Genomic DNA, 17,229 nt, shown 5'->3' with positions numbered 1-17,229 from the left:
TTTATTGTGCATTCAGCCCACATAAATTTTTGCTATTCTAAGAAGCAAGAATATCAAAAGAAAAGCAGTCTGTCTAACTGCAATTATTCTTGAGGAAATTTTAATTAACAGCTTGTTCACAAAGCTGAAAAAAAAATCCACAAAAGCTAAAAATTCAGTAGTAGATAAATTCTTCGTTTAAACTTTATCTATAATAAAGACAGTTTTTAAAGGGAAAAAGTATTGCAGAAAAAAATTAGCAGCAATTTTGATGAAAGCTTACACAGAAACAGTTTAGATGAAAAGCCCTGCAAAAATACTTTTGTTTTATTCAGACTTTGCACTTTGATTAGTTCATTTTTTTAACTACTACATTTAGGAAAGAGATGACAGTTCTTAATTTTGCTTCACGACCTACCTTCCAATAATTTTATGGCTTTGACACTTGCCCTGAGCTCTGCTGATTTCTGGTTCACATTTAATCAGCAGCAAAGCCTCCAATCTATGCTCATTTACATCCTTTCGAAGCTGCGATCCTTCCATTTCTCTGTAGTGATCTCTAGAGAATTTACTTACACATGTGACCGAATTCCTTTCCTCCAGGTGCAGCTACAAGTCTAGTGAACTGATCTTAATCACCTGGATTATAATTTAAAAATGAAGGGAAGGATTGTTGGGCAGGTCCAATTTCTTTCTTACAATGTCATATTACAACCAGTGATTGCTTTGAATGGGTAGCTAGTCAGAACTTGTGTTGCTGTTGTAGATGTCAAGTAGTTATTAAAGAAACCCTGCAGCTTAGGAGACAGATCAGTGTCTTGTGTTTAAGAATTGGAGGGCTGATGAGAAGTTTAGTATTTATGAGTGTTTACTTGTAGGCTGCATAGGAAAATAGCTACCTTGAGGCAAGTTCAAGCTCTTCAATTATTTATGGTAACATAAACTGCTTTCCATCTTGCAAATGTGACCCTTTAGCTTTGAGACCTGCACTGGGAGTCCCAGTTGCCACTGTCTACCTCAAACATGGGACTGTGTTCTGGATACAAAGCAAGCTCTCTCATCTTCTGTACAAGAAATGGCATATTATTTATTTAAATGCACTTTATCTGCTGTCTTTTCTGTCTGATGGCTATGAGATGGTACCTCAAACAACTAGAGTTTTTTTAAAAGGCATTTTCCATAAATATTTCTTGTAGAAACATGACACTTTATAATAAAACATTGCTGCAAGGCAAAGCATCAAAATACTAAGCATTTGATCTCTGATATGAATGTATTTCAACCCATGTTGCTATTCAGAGATAAACATTACTGATAAGAGGTATATATTACTGTACTTTTATTATCACTATAATTTGCATTACGGTAGCTCCCAGATGCCCTTGGCATGTTCAAAGGCCTCACTGATCTGTGTGTGCTGTGTAAACACCCCAGGAAGACAACTTTTCCCCAACTTACAAGGTGAAGAGGAGTCACAAAAGACAATAGGATAGCTGCAAGAAGATAAGAGAACAAAAAGAACTCAGATCATAGTCTCTCCACCAGAGAAGAGTAAACAAATCCTGGAACCAAGGGCACGCTCTGGGTAGGCAGTGCAACAGAGAGAGTGGGAAGGAGACCAAGGCAGTAGTTTTGCAGATGTCTGTGGAGAACATCTTCCATGCACGTTAGAGAGAGAGGTGCCTGAGAGAGAGGGAGGGCACCTGTGTGAAAATTACAGATGTGGAATTCAAACTGGCATTATTCACCAAGTGGAAGCAGATGGCACTTGGTACTCAACAAGAAATGAAAAGTAGCATTGAAGTGGGCTTGGAGGAGCCCTCATAATGAAGACAAGTGGTTTAATGGGATGGAGCAGATACAGTCAGAGGACAAGTGAAAAATGAATGCATGCAGAACAGTCTGCTTGACAAACTAGGAGAATGATCTTTGTTGAATCATTTGAATAGGTAAGAGCAAGCAAGATTACCTGTGCCAACTGCCAAGAGAAGACAATTACAGCAGTTGCTGTTAAAAAATTGAAGAATTACACAAGTGTTTTTTCTCTGTGTGATGGGAAATGAAAGGCTGTAAAATATGGATGTTCTGGAGCAAAAATATGAAGCCTACACTAGATGCAGAGCCCTAAACCCCTTTAAGAAAAAGATTCAACGTGAGTAGAAAGACAGGGCTTTGTCCCCAGTGATTAAAAAAAATTAAAAAGAAGGGAAAAAAAAAGAAGAAGAAACAGGAAAAAAAGAAAAAGCAAAAATAAAACTAAAAAAAGGGGGGAAGAAGTATGATGGCCTAATGCAAGGCACAGAAGAAGATGGAGCAGCCTCTGAGGGAGATGGAGTGCTTAAAGACCTGACTGAAACCTGCCTGCTTAAGGGAAAGAAAGAAGGGGATTGAAGGAAGACATGGCAAACAAAGGAGAGAAAAAGGACACTTCATTTCATCTGTTCTCTGAGGGAGACACTGACAATACCTTGTGAAGAGTAAGGAACAGAAATAGAGAAATGGTTGTGGAAATTATTCAAAGGTGGTGAAAATGCAGCTGGTAGTGCATGTTATGGACTTCATTAACCTGGAATTGCTGAGGTTTCAGCAAAGGCTGGCAGAACTGAAGGAGGGAATTTTGTTATGGAGGAAGTCAGTTGGGTTGTGGGATTTCCTCTAGAAATGCTCTACAATACAGGCATAGGAACAGAGGAAGCAGATGCTGGGTTGAGCCAGGCCTGAGGCTGGCAGAGTGACGCCTGCAATGGGAGCAAGGGAAAAAAAGGTGGAGTGGCATTAGGATAATCAACAACAGCATTCTCAAGGGCATGAAGTCATACACTGTTAGTCTGAAACTCAAGGGAAGATGGAGGGATAAAGGGAGACAGTAGGAGCCAATGGGCTAGAGGATGGTTGGCAACAATGCACTTGGCAACAGAGATGTAGTAACCCCTGTCATAATTCAATCAGTTGATCTGATCTTGTGAATAAACTGTTTGATGTATAAGAAACTTGGGTGCATGTTGAAAGATGATGTTTGATGAAAAAAATCAGATGGGTCTTCACACAGGCATTACAGTAGCCAAACAGGGGTGTGGCAGTCTGCAAAGCAAATAGGATTAAAAGAAACTGAAATCCAAGAGACTAGCTAATGACCCTGGACAGACAGCCTGAGGAAAGCAAGACAGAGGTGAGAAAATGGAGCGTGGTGCTGTTCAAGGATTAAGAACAGGAATGGGGGAATTGGATGGAGAAGGGCTAGAAAAGCTCCAGCTTGCTCTTTTAACTACAGCTTGATAAGGAAGAACACCTTAGCCATAGGATCTCCAGAACAAGCAAGGCAGCAGTGGACAGTGCACTTCTCTTGCACCACAAAATTTTCCTGCATTAGTGGCAGACTAGCAGAGAGCAAACAGCTTTTCTGCTTTCTCCTTCATCTTATGCTCCTCATTTTTATCACAGTTTATTTATAAAGTGTAACATGTCTGAGGTGTACCAGAGAGCTTTATTTATACATGATTTGGGACTTTCTAGGGACCCTGACACCTGGGAACTTCTGCTGAAGAAACCTGATTAATTAAGAAGCTGCACTCCCACAAAAAAAGAGCCTAGAAAGGTGAACCATCTATTGACCAAGCTCTGAATTAGTGAAGTGACTGCATCAGTTGCTGCATCCTGACACTTGGGGGGGCTGCAGCAGTGGTCACCAGTGCTACAGAATTTTGGCTGTGCTGGATGGCTCAAGTGGCCCTGTTGTGAGGACATCAGTGATACTCATGTTTGTTACTTCAGGCTCATGAGATCAGGTTTTGCACTCCCAGCAAAGAAACAACCCCGCTTTTCTATATATGTTTACCCTGTATCCCATATTTTAAATGATTCTGTCCCTGTTAAAATTAAATAAACATATTAAATACATGAACCTTTGTACACTAAACAAATATTTCAACAAGGCATGCCATTTATCAGAGGCTTGTGCAATGGATATTGCACCTACAGCTGAAGGCATTGTCAGACCAGACCTCCTGGATTACTCAGATACCACTGAACATGCCTTAATGTGCCAGGCCACTCTGTCAGATACTTATCAGCCCCATTCCTTTCTATTCTGTAAGTGCAGAACAAAACAAAAACCACAAAAATCCCCAACCCCACGAAACCAGTAGCTATAATTCCATGCCTTACCTCACATCACACAATTCATAGTATATGTTTCTGCTCTCATCCTTGATGTAAATGGCGACACTGGGCGATTCCAGCATTTTCATTGTCAGCTGCTGGGGGAAGGCACTTACAAAAAGGGCACGAATTGTGTCTGTGCTTGTGATTTCATTTGGCATCCTCAACTGCTTTGTTTCATCTCCATACTGAAGATATAATACACCTGAAAGCAAATGTAAATGTTACATATTATTAAATGCGCAGCAATGATCTGGTTTCAAAGCCTATGTGGAACACAGACCAAGCCCACAATGAAAAGAGAAAAACCAACTCACACTCTTTAAAAAATAAAGCACATATGTAATTTTCCTTTTCAACAGACTATTGGAATAGAGCATAGTAACAATGATATGGTTCAGCCTTGATAAATGTGCCAGTCCCAGTACTGAGATGCCTCTTACTGTACTTCAGTTAGTTAATCAGAAGTTTACCATATGAATCCAAATGGATGATCTCAAATTCACCAAGTTTAGTCTGTTTTGTAAGTTGATAAATCACAAGGTACTTTAAAAAAAAGTATTTGAGGAAGAAATTGATCCTTTTATAGCACCCAGCTTTCCTTATACATAACCCCACACTAATCAATAAAACCAAGATTTTCATTTTAGCGCAAGAAATTTTATATTCACAGTTCAATTTGCTGGCATTATATGGCATAAATCCTCAGGTGAAACTCCTGCCAGGAGTAAAACTAGGTACCTCACAAAAAAAACCAAGCAATTTTGGAACCTTTCAGTTTCACAGCAGTGTTAATAATCATGCTTAGTAGTCAGGGAGAAACATAAATAATCTTAGATGCTGAATTGCAAAAAATGGACATTCTTATTCTCTTGAGACAGAACACGTTTCTGATATAGCTATTTTCAGGGAATGGGAGGCTGTGATATGCTCCACAATGGAAAGAAACATGAATAATACAGAGCAGAGACTGAGGGAAGGGATATGAAGTACCTCTCCCACGATGCCTGTGTTGGCCCTGCCAGGCTGTGCTGACTCCTGTACAACCAGCAGGTGCCTGTACTCCACTGGCCAACACTCCCTGAGTGTGGCTTGTGAGCACTGCTACAGCCCAGTGCCAGGCCACTGTGAGCTCCAAAGTCCTCCAAGGACCAAAGCACCCAGAGCCATCTCCATCAACAGGAGAAATCAGTCTGGACTTGATGGTGTTGATGAGTTCTAACCATGCTGAGTCTGGCTCCTAAGGAAAACCAAAAGATCTTCCCATGAGCATCTCCAGTGTGGGAAGGTTTATTAGGACCTGCACAGCAGTAAAACAAGCTGCCACAGGACTGCAACTAAACTAAGCAATTTCCTGGGATGTACAGCATTAGGAAATAGTAAACACAAGCAAGTGTTTAGCTGAACTGCTTTGGATACAAGGAAATGGGGACTGCTAAGCCCAGCTGAGTGCATCAGCTGTGGTGTTTCTGAGCCATCCCAGGTGTCTCTGATAACACTGCATTGTCCCAGCAGGAAACACCTTTACTGTCTTGCTGTCTGCACGAGATGGAGCAAGTATAGCATCCACAGGGATGTAAAAAGATGGCAGATCACAGAATCACAGAATGGCTGAAGTTGAAAGGCACCTCTGGAGGTCATCTGGTCCATCCCCACCCTTCTCAAATAGGGATAGCTACAGCCATTTGTGCAGGAAAATGTCCAGACATTTTTTGTATATATTATAGATGGAGACCATGCAGCCTTTTTGGGAAACTTGAGTCAGTGCTCAGTCAATCTGACAGTGAAGAAAGGTTTCCTGATATTAGGGGAAATCTCATGTGTTTCATTTGGTGATTATTGTGTTTGGCCTTCTCACTGGGCATGAATGAAGAGAGCCTGGCTCTTCTTTGCCCCCTCCCTTCAGGTTCTTTTGTCCATTGATGACATCGCTGCCCTTGAGCCTTCTCCTCCCCAGGCTGAACTCTCAGCTCTCTCAACCTGTCAGAGCAAAGAGGCTCCAAACAAGTTAATAATCCTTGTGACCCTCTACTGGATTCTGTCCAATCTTGGGAAGATGCTGTGCTGCCAGACCTTTGCATTGATCAATAATGAACACAGGTGGGCTAAAGGCTGGCACAGCATTTCACACAACCCGAATTCATCACTGCAGTTGCAGTGTGGATGCACTGTAATGTTGCTCTCCCTTGACCAGTATAATCAGGGGGGTTGGGAACACAAGGCCCTCAGTGTAGTTGCCATCAGTTATCAGCAAATCTCAGCAAATCACAAAATTTAGCTGGTAAGTCAGTGAGTCACATTTGAAAGCCATCAACAACAGGATGGGCAGTTTATAGTGCTGAGATGCAAACACTGAGGAAAAGCAGTGGGAAAAACTGAGGTCCTAGAATATAAAAGCAATTAATGAAAAAAAGAGAAGGCATTTCAAGCTGAGCCCTGTCTCCCCTTAGTCTTTAATATTTTTGTCCCTATGTTGTCCATAATTGCTGTAAAGGAAGGCAGAAACAGTCAGATGTTCCTACAATCCATGGGTAGATAATTGTGCTTGCACTTAGGGAAGGAAGATGTTAGCTTTCCTGAATACTAAACAGACTACTCAGCATTACCTAACTATTATTTAATATTAGGCTGCTTTTATAAGCTGTTAACTTAATCCTCGTATTATTATCAAGAGCCGATACCTCTTTCTTCATTAATATTGCAATCAAACCCCCTATGAATCCTACCACAAATTTCCATTTTCCTTTGTCTGGAAAAACTTTTTCAGACTAAAATTAAACTAGTTTTCTTTCAAAGACTGAGAGGAGTTTTTCTATGACTTTTATTTCTAATGCCAATATTTAATAAGCTATTAAACTATTTTTCTCTTTTTTATTGTAATTTGAGACATTATGTATTTCTTTATGTTCTTCTAGGTAAAACTCTTTTTAGTGCTCAAATATTCTATGCAGCTAAACACTCTTTAGGATTCAGAAACTAACTATATTTGTAAAAAAAATTAAACATGCTAATGATTGCCTTTATTTCACTTTTCCAAGATATGCAATGAAATACTCATTTCTGATTATAATATTCAGTTCTTATGAAGAACATAAGGAACCTTCAATGTTTTGGCATTGAAACTTTCTTGGATTTAGTGGTAAAAAATATATACATATTTTGGCTAAAAAGACAGGCTTTGCATATCAGCTTTGCAGTTGGGTGCCACTCTCTTTTCTGCCCAGTGTAAAAGTTACTGCAAAATTTAGAAATGCTAGTTTTGCATTTCATACCATTATAACCACACTCAATATTGAGCAACCGAAACCATTAACACAGAGTAAGTGGCAGAGTTGAAAAATCTTCCTTACACACAAGTCACAATCATTGCAGAACAGTCTTGATTCTGCCTGTGCTTCAATGCTCCCACAAAATACCAAGCCAAAACAAAATCACATCTGTCTTGAGTCCTGAATTTTCAAAGCAAATACGCATATTATGCCTTAAAACAGACAGCTTAAACATACAACTTGGAGAAATGTTTTGGCCCCAATCTCACTCGAGAGAGAAAAGATATTTTCAAAGGCATAATACATTATTTTTTTCTTCATTCTCCTTTAAATCACATGCCCTTAAAAAAACCTACTGCCTTTCCTCTTGAGTGGTCTGATCCATATCATTATACAGCAATGCTTTAGGGCATTTCCTATTTGACAGAACTAACTGCTCACTTCTAAAAATCATTTTTGAGCATGGCAAAATAAAGAGACTCAAAATTCATTAGTTAAAATCATTGACAATATTTTTCTTCCACAGGTGAAATTCTGAACACCGACAATACCCACAGGTTCCACTTCACATAAGCTACTGGAGTTCTGAGGTGTGTTTTACCTTCAACTAAAAAATCACTCCCATGGAGATTAAATCAAGAAGAAATAGAATATAATTTAGGCATGGTTTTTGTTAGGGCACATATGTCAGCAAAGCTGCTGGAAACACAAACACAAGGGATGTTCCTGTCTCCATGTGCCCTCAAGTCCCTCTTGCACTTACTTAAGCTTCTGTTACAATGGATTTGCCTGAAACATGAAGATTGTGCCTGTTTTTATACAACACAGATCAAAGAGGACTATGAAACTGCCTGCTACTCTAGGACAGCATGTATGAAGATATTGTGAATGAGGGAATGACACCACGCTACAGTTCTGAAAGTGCACTTCAGACAATGCTGTGGCTCCCACTCCCAAGAGCTCTGAGGAACTGCCAGTCCTGTGCTGTCCTAGAGCCACAACACAAATTAATGTAAAGCATTCCCTTTGTCATGCAGTATAACCTAGCTGCAGAAATTCCTCTAGAGTTTTTGACTCTTCTTCACCTACAAGCACTAGACCTCAGACTTAAACACAGGCCACAGCAGAAAACATTTACATGTAAGCCTTGGTAACACCAGCCTTTTAACAAATTGCTTCACAACATTCCTGACAACAAGGACATATGCTTTATTGAAGGGAAATTAAACACCCGAGAGGCGAGAGAACGTGTTCAAAGAAAGATTTACAAGCATCAAAGCCAGATCTGATGATGATCCTGTGAACACACATGACTGCCCTTTCCTTCCCTACAGAGCTCTTTCAAAACACCAGATTTTCTGCTGCCTCTTTATCAAGGGTCAGTGGCAGGATGTGCAAAATATTTCATCATTCCTCTCAGGGATGATCCACATGAAACACAGTGCAAGGGAAAATGCAGAGTTAACCTGACTCAGGGGGCTGAACCCATCAGCGCTGGTTTGGGGTGCCCAGCACAGCCTCCTGTGCCTTCAGCACAGCTCTGAGCTCAGGCACACACCACCTTCACAAAAAGGCATTCAGCTCAGACAGTGCTGCTGGGCTGCAAAACCCACCTGGGAGATGAGGACATGCCCTCACAGTGTGATGATGAGCCTCACCTGAACACAAGGGCCCAGGCTGGCTTTAGATCAAGGAGCTGCACAGCCACAGCAGAGCTGGCACAGCACCCATACTGATAAGACCATAACTCCTGAGTGACAGCTGAAAAGGTTTACTCCTTGTGGCAAGAGCTGATGTCATGCAGGTGTCAGGAAACCACCCAGCTCACATCTCTGAGCACCTCTATCATATACACAGTGCTGATCTAACCCTGACTAAGCACCATGTTATCATGGTTATATTGCTAACAATGATCTCCATGCAAGGCACCTTACATACTTAGGGGAAATTTAAGCACAATTAGCTTTTGCTTAAAGAACAAAAATTATCTTTAAAAATTCATTACTTAAGAGAGAAAAGTTAAATACCTGATAAAGTAAGAATAAGTAAACAAACAAGATTGTGTCATCTTCTGTGTCCTTTACAAGTACCTGTTAATTCTCTCAAACAATGGATTTTAAATGGAAAAATATGATTTCTCACATAATTCTCTTACAACAAAGAAGAAAAAACTGAAAAAACTCAGTTATGAAATAAAATATAAAAAATATTAAAAAATATTAAAAAAAGCTTACATATGAGTTAATGAGTTTCTTTTCTGTGAAGCTACAGGACTCCCTCTCTGTAGGCAAGATGTCTTGCAAATTTCTGCCCTGAAGTATCTTACTGACATTGAGCAATACCTTAATCCAGCTGAAGAGAAGTATTAAATTATGACAAAATCTTTATTTGGCTGGTGTAGGATGCTGGGGTGCTGGAGCATTGAAACCTTCCCACAGAACCAAAAACCACTGGTGTGAACAAGGCACTCCTATTCCCTTCCAAAACAGCTTTTGTATGTATCCTCTGGGCATTCTGTGTCAAATCTGAAAATTTCTAGTAATAGTAAAGCTGGTTAGACTACAGCAATCAAAACCTGGATGCACTGGGAGCTCTGGACCTTCCTGTAGTACAAGGTACAAAGCAAGGTAGAACTAAAATAGCTAAAATGCCATAAGATGAGTTTCAGCCATTACCCTTAACTATCAGTTAACCATATCTTTTTGAGAAGTTGGGCAATCCTTGTCTTTTCATGCTGCTTTAGCTTGATCTTCCACCACAAATCCATTGAGTCACTGTCTCTGTCTGGACATTGCCTCATGCTGAAGTCAGCAGCAATGGTAACAAGCAGAAGTGAGAAAAAGCATCCTTGTTTCTTACTTACATTTATATTGATCATTACTTGAGACTTGTATGAGTTTAAAAAGCTAAAGATAATCTTTAAAGTCTCAATGACAACTGCTTTTGTTGGAGTCAGGCCTCCCCTCAAAAGTGCAGTTTAAAATTTTAATTTCTTTTTACTAAGATTTTGAGATATCTTAATTTCTTCTTTGCTTTTGATGAAATTGTCATATATAAGACTGTAAGGATGGCATAGGTCCCTATTGTCCTCTGTTCCTCCTTTCCCCCCAACTATCTAATAAACAGAGCAAACACATATCACCAAGTTCTACCAAAGTTATGCAGACACAAGTTTATTACAGTAAAAACTCTTGCTGCATGGGAGAAATTCCTCAATATGAAGTTCTTACTTTCCATACCCTCAAGACTTAACTCTCCTATTTCACCACACAGTTTCAACTAGTCTGAGGTCATTGCCATGATCCTTGTGGTATTTCTAGCCTGAAGCTCTCATAATAACTTCTGTTTGTACTCCCTCCTGAAAATCTGTCCTCCACATTCAGAAAATGTTCTACAAATATACTTAGCTGTCTTCAAGTACTAAGAGAATATAAAAGTAGATATTTTAATTAATAAAAAAACAATTACTTGTTTTATTTTTTTTGCCCAATAGACTGAAGAGATTTGTTCAAAGTATTAAGTTGTTTGATAATGGTTTCGACAAAAACAGGAACTGTTTAATTTAGTCCAGTATTAAATTTTACTGCTATTTCATTCTTCTCTTACAGTGACTTGCAATAATTTGTTACTTAATGAGAAAGACAAATGGAAAACTCAGTAGTCACATATATTTCCTACCAAAATGTTATGAAAACTAAAGGTTTTTAACTGACACTAAAATACTACCACTTTTCTACAAACAAATGCATTCAGCTGGCTAAGAAGAATAAATAAAAACCAAAAAGAAAATGAACAACTTTTTTACCTAAAGAAAATCCAGTATTTTTCCCACATGATTCCTGATAAAACCTGTGAAAAAGCCAAAGTTGTCAAAAAGCAACTTTGTCTATATACCTACATCATCAAGTCCATCTACTGTGAATAGTTACTTCTAGAATCTAGAGATTCTGAGAGAACATTTCAGTTTAACTTAGTTCCCCAGCTGGAAATCAATGTACTGGAAGGATGACTTTTGGACAATAATTGCATTCTGTTGCACAGAATAGCCCAACTGACCATCAATACCCCAAACTGACAAAACAATGCCAGCAAACTCAGAAGAACACAAAACCTCTATGATACTGTATGAAAAATATTTTTAAATTACAATTGAACAACTCAGTGAGATGAACAAGAAATTTCACATGTACCAGAGCCATTTTTCAGAGGGCCCCTGCAGGCTCTGCCACACTGCATTTACTGCAGTTCACATTCACCAGAATGGCACAGTAAAATCAGAGAACTCCACACACACACACACACACACACACACACAGGACATGCCCATGCAGACTCTGCTTTACTCCACAAGAGCTGAGCCCCTGACCTCTGAAGAAGCCAACAAGCCATGGCTGGCTCCCAGCCAAAGTGCCAAGCTGACCAGGACAGCTTCCAAGGATGTGACTGCCAAAGACTATGCAGGTATGTGAAGCATTTAAGGCCACTGTACTCAAGTACTTTACATAGAGGCATTTTTGTTAGTAACTTCTAAATGGGTAAAAGCACAAAAGACAAGAAAATGTAATTAAATTTCTTGGAATGCTCGTTCTTCCTCTAGAATAAACATTAAGAGAGATCCTATCCAATTGTATTTCCTTTGTGTATATATCAGCTGTATCAAACTCATTATTTAATTATTATTTTTATAAATCCTGTTTTTTAGTACTAAACTAGGTACAATCAACGTGCTCAAGGGCAGAATGTGACCATTTTAATAATCCACAGCCATGAAGCACTGAAGTCATGTAGGACATGCATGCCTTTGTAATTTTGCTCCGTTTACCAAACGTTCTGTATTTACAGCAGGAATTCTCTTCAACACTTCTGAAGTTATTTCATTTCTAAAAAGTTCACTACTGTCAGTAGCAAATTTAGGGGTTGAGCCATCAGCATTTAAGGGCATAGCTGGTTAGGGCACCACACCAAAAACTCACCTCTGTGGGCTCTAACAAACAGCTTGACTTTGTGTGAAGTTCTCACAAGCTACTTCAGACAGGATCTTGGAACCAAGACCTTACTTTGCATGACTAAGAAGAACATCAAGAGGACATTTCCTAGACTCACTCCAATTTATTATCTTTCATGTCTTGGAGAACCAAAACTGGACACAGTTCAACCTCACAAATGGTGAGAAGATGGGAATAACCACTTCCCTCGAGCTACTGGCTACATTTTTCCTCCAGACAGCTATGCAGTGTTCCTTTGCTGCAAGGACACGCTGCCAGCACACAGGCACCTTGTTGTCATACCCCAAGTCCTTTCTGCAAAGCTGCTACCAAGCCAACCTGTCCTTGCCAGTATTGCTGAAGTGCTGTTCTGTCACTGATTTGCCTCTCTGGAGTTTCATTAAGTTCCTGCTAGTCCATTTCTCTGCCTCACTGGGTCCTGGTGAAGTAGCCATCTGACTATTGAGCACATCAAATGCTCTCTCAAACTTAGTGTCTGACTTGACCCTACTGCTGGTTTATTCCATCCCAACAATAAGGTTTCTGATGTCAAAAATCACTGGCCCTAGAGTCCAGCCCCGAGGAGCACAGCTAAAACCCAGCTGCTGGTTGCACACCCTAAAGGCCACCCCTACATCCTCCATGTGGCTACAAGGAGGCTATGAGAAATATGAAAGCCTTGTTAAAGCCAAGATAAACAACATCCACCCTCTGCCCTCATACCCACAGATGGTCTATTCATTGCAGAAGGTAATTGGGCAAAGCAATGGTACAAGCACCTGTATGAAACAGTTGACTAGTCAAAAAAACATTCAGAAGGGCTCCCATCTTTAGAGCTGCTCAGACCATTGCCCCTATTGTCCCAGGAGAGCACCCTAATCAGGAGGCTATCAACAAGCTTCTGATGCAGTGATTATCCTCTTATCCTGCTTGAATTGGGTACTCTGTAGCCAGAAATGCAGAAATGAGATAGAGAACAAGAACTAATTCAAGAGTCTTATATCATACCACAGAGATGGTATCTGAACTTAGGCCCATTGTAGTAACTATGCATTAGAATCACTGCCTAAATATCTAAACAGTATTGGGAACAATGATTAAATCCAAGAGCTGTCCTCTTTCAGGGACTTGCTGTCAGCCCTGGCAGCAAATCCTAAATACAATGATACAATGCACTGAGGGACAGGCTGTGCTTCTCTCCTTGGCCTGTCTTGCACTTCTTACACAGCATGGAATTGCATTACACGTTTTTCCTTTGTGTGCTCATGTCAAATGGAAGGCACTGGTGTTTGTGTGACTTACTGTACTAGAGGCAGACTCACAAATTTTACCTAACACAAAAATTAGATCAGATTTATCCAAGAGTTAGCTCCTGTGCTAGATACACTCCATGGGACAGCTCCATCTGGCCTCTAACCTTTCCTCTGAAGGAAGGAGGGCTGTACAAGCTACTCCAGCTGCCAAATCTGTCTTCCAGCAGACACCAAATGCTGAAGGCTCAAATTGCTGCTGCTAAATCAGAATATGAAGTGATGGTAGAGCTGCATAAAGACATTACATCTTTTGTGAATGCATGATTTGGCATAAAGTGAAAAGCCACTGCCACCCTGACATAGCTTTAGTCAGTTCATCCAGGTTGTAATCTCATTACTCTACTTCTCCTACTACCTTCACCACTTTTCATTCTGACTTATTCATGTTGCAAGGTTCTGAAATAGGAGTATTTTGTCACTATGTATTACCCAACACAGTGAGGCATTGGTTTTGCTCAAAGTGCTTTAGTTATTACTGCAGTGCAAATAAATAATAAAGGTTGCATTCAAAAGTCATTTAACAGTGACAGACACAGAATTACATAACTAATGAGGTTGTTTAGTGCACTGTACATCTACTCCAGTATCACTGCAATGAACTCATTAGATCCATGTTGATACAACCTGCTGCAAAAAAACTCAGCTCCAGTGTGACACAGCATCTAAAATACCCTGCTTATCAGCTTTTTGGTGGCAGACAGAATGTGCCTCTGTTGAGACAGTATGTACTAAATAGTATCATGCTCCTTGGAAGCATTTTTTTCAGGTACTCACAAGACATTTTATTATAGGAAAAAACCTCTTAAGTAAACAGCAATTGTGGACACAAGTGCCAGCCAGGGAAGTCACATATTTCACTCTTTCATATACCTGCCTTTCATGCATCCTGTAGAGACAACAAATGAAACAGAAAAAACTCTGATAGGTCAATATAATTATTTAGCTTCTTTTGCTCTTTTGATACAAAACATTTCAGGTAAGAGGTGTGTGTGTTTTTTTCTTTCCAAGTACAAAACCTTTTGCTATTGTAATTTGAAGAAATGGGAAAGAAAATAAAGCCTAGGAAAGCTGGAAGGAAAACTTGAGCTACATTAGAGTATTATAATTTCCTAGGGCCTGAGTTTCAATTCATTAATTGGAACTAGTTGTTTCAGGCTGTTTTTCCTACAGACCTGTCAGTCCCTGTTAAGCTATCTGACCACAACAACAAATATTTACATGACCTCTTTGCATGTTGGCTGCTTTGCATACACTATAAAAGGCAAGAGAGGGAAAATGCTTTAAGATGACTGAATATTTTAAAGTTATACCCAGCCTTAACTTGAAATGCACTTCCCAGGGAGTTCCTCTCCCATGAACTAAACCGAAGTTCTTGCTGACTTCATCAGGCTTAAATCATGCTCTAAGGAATCAGAGAGGGCAGTGCCACTACTAGCAAATCACAGGCTTCTCATATAAAGTCTATGGCCATTCACACATCTTCTCTCTGATTTTACATGCCTATTTTAATTTCTAGCTCATAAATAGTAAGTAACAATTAATTAGCTAGATAATAGATGTCTACCTTTAGCATCTTTTTCTGTGTGTATCTTGCCTACACATGAATAGAGAGTTATTTCTACTGCCAGCTGAAAAGCAATGATCTGTCTCTCTGCAGAGGTTTTGCTATGAGTGAAATTGTCACTGTGGCCTTGGCTTTCTTTTTTAACAGGCTTTGAGAAACATCTGCAAGAAATGCTGTAAAAGATTGAGGCGTTATGATTATAATCAGTAATGACATTTCCATATAAAGTTGCTACAAACAAATTAATCAGACACAAAAATCTGTGCCTGCCAAAACTTGGGTTTGGGGGCTAATAAATAATAATCATCATACTCCATGATTGCTTAAGGACCCTCCCCATGCCAATCCTTAAGCATTTGTATAATTTTACTCCTTTATGTAATCCCTCCAAATGCAAATAAAATGCAAATGTTGGCAGGCTCAGACATTTCTGAAGAGGCCTTTTCACACCACCTAACTTTAGGCACAGGTTTACCAGCAGGGAGCCCAGTTTTTGCTCCTCATCCATCTGGAGTGGCCAGGCACCCTGGCTGGGGCACCCATGGTTGCAACCCTTGAGCAATAAAGCTTCATCCTTCTCAGTCACTTCTCAAATCTTTGTGCATTTATGGAAATCCCCCCTGCACACACAGCCTGATCCTGCAGGAGCAGCAGCTGTGATGGGAGGCTGTGATCACACCCTGCCCTGCCCATCCTTCCTTCGCCTGCCCTGCTCCCCCCATCACACTCAGGATGCCTGTGCCTGCCCCACAAAGGATGCTGCCCATGGTCTGGGCAGATGTAGCACACAGGGGACTGCAGGTGAGTGCATTTGTCACCCTTCATTCCACTGAGGAGGCAGCAGGGCAGGGGCACAGGGTGCTGCTGGCAGAACCCTGCTGGATGCCTGTCAGCTTCTGCTTCCTCCAGGCAAATTGCAAGTGAAGTTTGCTGAAAGCTTTTGAGCACTTTCCAGGTTTCAGCTGATTCTCACTGACAGTTTTGCTAGATAATTTTTTTCCCACAGTTATCGCACTGGAAAAGCTCCCAGCTTTCAAATACATATTTTAAAATACATTTAATTTTCTCTTGCACAGTGAATTCATTTATTTTAATATCTTGCTTTGTCTCCAGGCTGCACAATGATGAAGCAAGTGTTGATTTCTGGTTTTCTTAGCCAAGAAAGACCTTTCAATGGGCCCACAATAGGAATACTGTTTTCTAAGTCAACTCCACGTGAATACCATGTCCTGTTAGATTAGTCCTGACTGACAAACCCATGATAGTGAGGTAGCCAAAATGCATTTGTGTTATTCCTTCTCAGGCTCCATATTAATTCAGACCACAATTTGAAAACAAACTGACTCATATACAGCTAGTAAAATAGGAACCCATGGAACAATTAGAATTTCAAAAAGAAAACATAATTTTTAAAAAATGCATTGAGGTATACAATGCAAAATTAATAAAAAATTACAAAAGTTCATTATTCTCTTTGCTGAAATTATGTTTGCTGAGGATCAAAACATAATTTTCATTTAAATTATATTAAATGAAGAAATTAATAGATATGAAAAGGTGATCACACAGAGATTATTTAAAATCATATGAATGGAAGTAAATCAATGACACTTTTAAAACTGAAGTTAGAAACAGTTTCCTGTTTTTAAAAGATAAACATTCCCCTTTTACAGTTGGAAGTAAAAAGGACCACAGCATGCAAAGCATTTCAAAAGTAAAATTTCAGAACATTGCTGATGGTGCTGTTAGACCACCGTGGCAGAAGAGACTGAAAAGGACATTATTATAAAAGAAATGCACATAATATTAACAATAATAACAATATAAAACTGAATTATTTTGGAATACTTATTTTTTAAAACAAAATATTTGTTATTAACTGGTTCCTGGAACAACTTGAAAAAGACAGATTGTGGGGTGATGACAATATATTGGCTCCTATTTGGCTAGTATGATGATCC

The 17,229-nt window shown here is 39.7% G+C and overlaps 1 protein-coding gene across 13 annotated transcripts in view; it reads right to left on the bottom strand.

Annotated features, from left to right (window-relative positions):
- KIAA1217 (KIAA1217 ortholog) overlaps positions 1-17,229 on the bottom strand; it is a 343,074-nt gene that overhangs the window by 73,295 nt on the left and 252,550 nt on the right. For all 13 annotated transcript variants that reach the window (XR_008839723.1, XM_056483268.1, XM_056483273.1 and 10 more), the window contains one exon: positions 4,144-4,342. Coding sequence is in view for 12 of the 13 variants with exons in the window: in XM_056483268.1 (XP_056339243.1) it covers positions 4,144-4,342 (199 nt within the window). In the remaining variant the exon portion in view is untranslated. The remainder of the gene's footprint in view (positions 1-4,143; positions 4,343-17,229) is intronic.

This window comes from Oenanthe melanoleuca, chromosome 2 (assembly GCF_029582105.1).
Source record: "Oenanthe melanoleuca isolate GR-GAL-2019-014 chromosome 2, OMel1.0, whole genome shotgun sequence".
Taxonomy (NCBI): domain Eukaryota; kingdom Metazoa; phylum Chordata; class Aves; order Passeriformes; family Muscicapidae; genus Oenanthe; species Oenanthe melanoleuca.
Note: the sequence above shows the minus strand (reverse complement) of the source record. Positions and strands in the feature narration are given on the sequence as shown.